The following is a 5,113-nucleotide window of genomic DNA, read 5'->3' as shown; positions in this document are numbered from 1 at the left end:
GTAATTGTAACCCCTCTGTACAGTATCTTCACAAATAAAATAAAATAAAAAAAAAGAATATCTCCCTTCAGTCTTACTGTGTGAATGTTTAGAGTCCTGTTTAATTTATCATTTCCAAGTATAATTTTTTGTCTTTTACTATCCATTGGATTTACTTGTAGATTTATAGTCACATTCTAATTATTACAAATAAGGGAAACCATGCAACTTATGTTTCTTTGGGTCTGGCTTATTTTGCTTAATATAATTTTTTTTTCAAATCTTCCCCTTTCTTTATGAATGTGGCAATGTCATTCTTGCTGATGGAAGCATATTATTCCATTGTGTATATATACTACATTGACTACATTGTTTTGAGGAGCAGCTGGGTTGATTCCAGATCTTGGCTATGGTAAACACTGCTGCAATGAACATAGTTGTGTTGGTGGCTTTAATGTGGCCTGGTTTGCCATCAATTGGATAAATGCCCAGGAGTGGGATTGTTGGGTTATCAAAGGCCCCATGCAATGCCTGGCTGTGCTCTCCAGCACACTTAACTCTCTAGTCTTGGCTCCCAAGCCCTTCTCTTTGTGCACTCCACTCTACATTGACTTCCAGGTTGATAGTTGCATATGCACACTCTAACTTCTGAAACGTTTTCTTTTTCTAAACATTTAAAAATTTTACTTATTCTAATTTTATATTTTTTTCCAGTCTTGGGGCTTGAACCCAGGACCTGGGCACTGTCCCTGAGCTTCTTTTGCTCAAGGCTAGCGCTCTACCACTTGAGCCACAGCGCCATTTCTGGCCATTTCTATGTGGTACTGAGGAATCAAACCCAAGGCTTCATACATGCTAGGCAAGCACTCTACCACTAAGCCACATTCCCAGCCCTGAAACCTTTTCTTTGTTCCTCCTTTGTTTTTAACAATTTTCCTTTAGGTCCACATGCATTGTTCACTCCCTCTTTTCTGCAGGTTTCTGCTCAAAAACTACTCTAACTCTAACAAAAAGTCTTCTATGTCATAGGGACTACATATGGTAGTACTTGCCTATTATCTAGCCTTTTCATCCTGCTTGATTTCCCTCCATGGAAAATATACATTTACAGGTCTATACTTTATCTGAAGTCCTTAGAACCAAATGTATTGGAATCACATTTTTTTAAATTCAAAATTATTTTCTATAGCAAATTTAGTAGGGCCTGGTCTGCAACCTAATACAATGATGCATTTGCAGCAAAGCTTTGAATATTACAATTAAATGAGTTTGCAAGGCAGAATAATGTCTCCTTGAGAAGTCCAGGTCCTAGTTTCTGAACCCTGTGAATAGTTATTTCAATAGAAGCAGGAACTTTATTGATATGATCATGTTAAGGATCTTAGGAGGAGGTAGTTATCTTACATTTGGTAGGCCCATTAATCACAAGGGCCCTCGTAGGAAGGGGAGGCAGAGAAGGAGCTGTAACAATGGAAGCAGATGGTAGTGCTACATAACTGCTGACTAGAGGCTAGTCATGAGCCAAGGAAGGTAGACAACCTCTAATAGCCCTAAAGAGTTTTTACTTCTGTCTTTTCATGTCATTTTTCTTTTCTGATTGTGCCTTATCGAGGAGTTTTTGGACAAAGTGTAAAGCCCAACAAGTTGCCTTTGGATGGCCAGAAAGCTGCCTGGAACTATTCATCAGGATAGACCACATCCTTCCATTTGCTGCATGACAAGGAGGTTTACTGATGCTTTGATACAAAACATCAAGTTCAACAACTATCTCTATGAACCCAGAGACACTGATTCCACATCCATAGAAATGTGACCTGTAAAATGTGACCATGTGAAATGTAAATGCATTTCAATCATAACTAGAATTGCAACATGTGGTGGTATTTTTAAGAAGTTTTGATGAATGTATTAAAAAATAAGACATGGAAAATTTTGTGCTTATATCTGTGGGGGAGCTTAAACAGACTAAGTCAGTTGAAGGTTAACACAGATCCTGTAGATACAAAATTATGAGCGAGAGAGCCATCATTGATATCTTCAAAAATCTGTAAAAATAGCAAAAAAGTAGATAAGTTGTGCTCTAAAGTTACAAACTAAGTTGTGAGCTAATAAGAAAAAGTATAGTGTTCAATCAAGTGTTGAATGTAACACAGTTTAGATTCTTACATGTGACAAACACTTCTGATGATTGTAAAGTCTCATTTTTAGTTTGTTTTATACCTGGTTGAGTAGCAGCTCGAAGAGCATTAGGTAGCCGGTTCACTTTCCTCATGATTTCCTTCCATGACTTATCCACCTGAAGAAACATCTTGGCCTCTGCAGGCAGTTGCCTCTGAATATCAGGAGCATTAAAAATACTTTCCAGATAGAGCCAGTTTCTTTGGCAATTCAGCCATTCTTCCTGGGATAAAAATATCGGTATAAACCAAATATAGCTTCCAAATCAAAGAGCTGGTTACATTAAAAATCATTACACGGCCGTATAGCACATCGCTATTGAGTCTTAGTGATTCTCTCCTAAGAATATTCCCCTTTTTTGGTCTCACTTTGTGAATATCTAGAGACCCTGACAATTTATCATCTCCTGGTGTATTTTTTTTTGCCTTTTACCAACCAGTGTGTTAACTTGTAGATTTATAGACACATTCTAGTTACCACAAATGCAGCGGTGGTCCTCACTAGATATTATGTTGAAAATCAACTATACAATTTGTGGGTGGGCATGGGTGGGAAAATCTTGGAGAGGGGGAAGGGATGACACTGTTCAAAAAGAATTGCACTTATTACTTGACTTATGTAATTGTAGCCCCTCTGTGTATCACCTTTATAACAATAATATCTGTATATCTATATATCATTACATGGGGAACTTCTGTATATCCTTCCTAGGGGTTACTTTATGGCTCCTTACAAGTCCTGTGAGGAGAAAAGGGTGATGGAAATAACATTATGCTGTATAAATCTATAATGAAGAACCCAAGATATGTATATTTCCTTACATGCTAAACATAATAAAATGCCAACAGATAAAGCTTCCATTTCTAAATGATATAGCAGTCAAATTATGAAACAAATGTTTCTAAGGTCTTGAGTCCATGAACTGCAATTACTATTACTCACCAGTGTTTGATTAAATAAAGTAAGTTGTTTCTGCCACTCATCCACTCGGGTCTTCAGTGGACCCACATAACGTGACGAGGCGATGGTTGCAATGTTGATGGTGCTGTCATCAAGAAGGACCTTTGAAGACAGGAAGGAAATACATGCAGCACCATGTGTTTGGACCCTCAGTGCTACTGCAGGTGTGTAATACCAAAGGCTAACCTTCTGGATGACCGATTTTATGTCATGACCTACTATTTCTTACCCATTCATTTCCCCTGATTCTTTTCTTGATTGTAGCTTACAGTCCTCTATGATGTCCTCTCAAAGATCACCTGGAGACTTCTGATTGCCAAATCTCTGCTGCTTTTATAATTATTAATGGCACAGAGTTTTGTTTGTTCAACACTCTTTTCCTTTCTCCCCCAACTATCAGGTAAGTGGCATCTTTACGTAGTTTAGACAACAGGTTAGGCCTTCACTTCTCAAAATAGCCTTGAACTTGAAAACAGCCTTTTCTGTGTCATTTCCCCTCTAATCTCAAGGAAGATGAAACAACTCAATCACATTAAGTGCTGAGTGACTAAAGATGGTTTCCCCACAATCTTCCTTCCTGCTGCTTCCTTTACATACCAGCATCCTTCACAGAACAGGTGAATTAAAAAAGAAATTTTGTTAACCTGAAGAATGTCCTTCCCTCCTTATCTTCTCACTTCCTTCATTTTTTGGAGGTACTGGGAACTGAACCCTGGGCCTTACATTTGCTAGTTATGCCCTCTACCACTTTAGCCACAGCCCCAAGTTCTTAGTTGTGTGTTCATTTATAAACTACTTGAGAGCAGAGTCCCCATTGTTTGGCTACTCTTGGCTCAAGCCAACTGTCCTTCACCTTGGGTTTGCTCTTCCATCCCCTATCCAGAGTGATATTTGGGCTTGCTCTTTGTACCTACAGTTTTGTTTCTACATCTACCCTGAATATACTTTTAAGTGACTAAAAATATTCTGAACATAGGAATTAGATTTATCTTATTTTGTGGATGACAAAGCATGGCTACCTACTCCTCATCCCAGCAAAGTTATCTTCTTTATGTTCTAGAGACATGCTTCTTTACATTATTGGCAATGGTTTGAAATACCTTTTTTAAAGTTCCTTTTTTTTTTTATTGGTTGTGTGGCTTGAACTCTGAGCCTGGGCGCTATCCCTCAGCTCTTGAGCTCAAGGTAGCGCTCTACCACTTGAGCCACAGCGCCACTTCTGGCTTTTTTCTTTTTGCTTATGTGGTGCTGAGGAATCGAACCAGGGCCTCAGGCATGTAAGGCAAGCGTTCTACCACTAAGCCACCTTCCCAGCCCCTATTCTTATAGTTCTTGATGGAGCAACATCCATGTCTCTTCACATTTGTGGTTTGGCTGCCTATCACAGTGGCAGTTCCCCCATCAGCCAAGAATCAGTTCAAAGTCTTTTTTATCTTTAAAAAAATTTTATCGTAAAGGTGTTACACAAAGGGGTTACAGTTATGTAAGCCAGGTATTGAGTACATTTGTTTTTGAACAGTGTCACTTCGTCCCTTGTTTTCTCCCAGTTCTTATTCTCCTGTCTCTACTCCCCCAGCTCAAGTTGTAAAGTTTATTTTCAACATAGTGTCTAGTGAATACCACTGCTGAATTAGTTCACTCTTTGTCCCACCATTTCTGGGTTTCCCCTTCCCCTCCCCAAATCAGACATACTTACATATAAGACAAAATGTACAGAAATCAAAAACAGTGACAAAAGGGGAAAAACAGGAGGAAAAAAGGGGAAAAATACACAAAAAATAAAATATTAAGCCTCTTGCTTTTGTTTCTTGGAATTCATTTTGATAAGCATCATTATGTATGATCATATGCACATAGCGATTGAGCCCTTGTGATCCTCTTGTAAGAATATCCCTCTTCATGATGCAAAGCTGGTTCAACATACACAAATCAATTAATATTATTCATCACATCAACAGGAGCAAGAATAAGAACCACATGGTTATCTCAATAGATG

At 38.4% G+C, this 5,113-nt stretch overlaps 1 protein-coding gene across 1 annotated transcript in view; it reads right to left on the bottom strand.

Moving 5' to 3' along the window:
* Positions 1-5,113, bottom strand: part of Dnah6 (dynein, axonemal, heavy chain 6) — a 195,288-nt gene that overhangs the window by 126,679 nt on the left and 63,496 nt on the right. The window contains exons 18-19 of the mRNA XM_013035434.1: positions 3,100-3,219; positions 2,200-2,380 (exon numbers count right to left, since the gene is read on the bottom strand). Of these exons, the coding sequence (XP_012890888.1) occupies positions 2,200-2,380; positions 3,100-3,219 (301 nt within the window). The remainder of the gene's footprint in view (positions 1-2,199; positions 2,381-3,099; positions 3,220-5,113) is intronic.

This window comes from Dipodomys ordii, unplaced genomic scaffold, assembly GCF_000151885.1.
Source record: "Dipodomys ordii isolate 6190 unplaced genomic scaffold, Dord_2.0 Scaffold212, whole genome shotgun sequence".
NCBI lineage: Eukaryota > Metazoa > Chordata > Mammalia > Rodentia > Heteromyidae > Dipodomys > Dipodomys ordii.
This window is presented reverse-complemented; position numbering and strand designations above follow the sequence as displayed.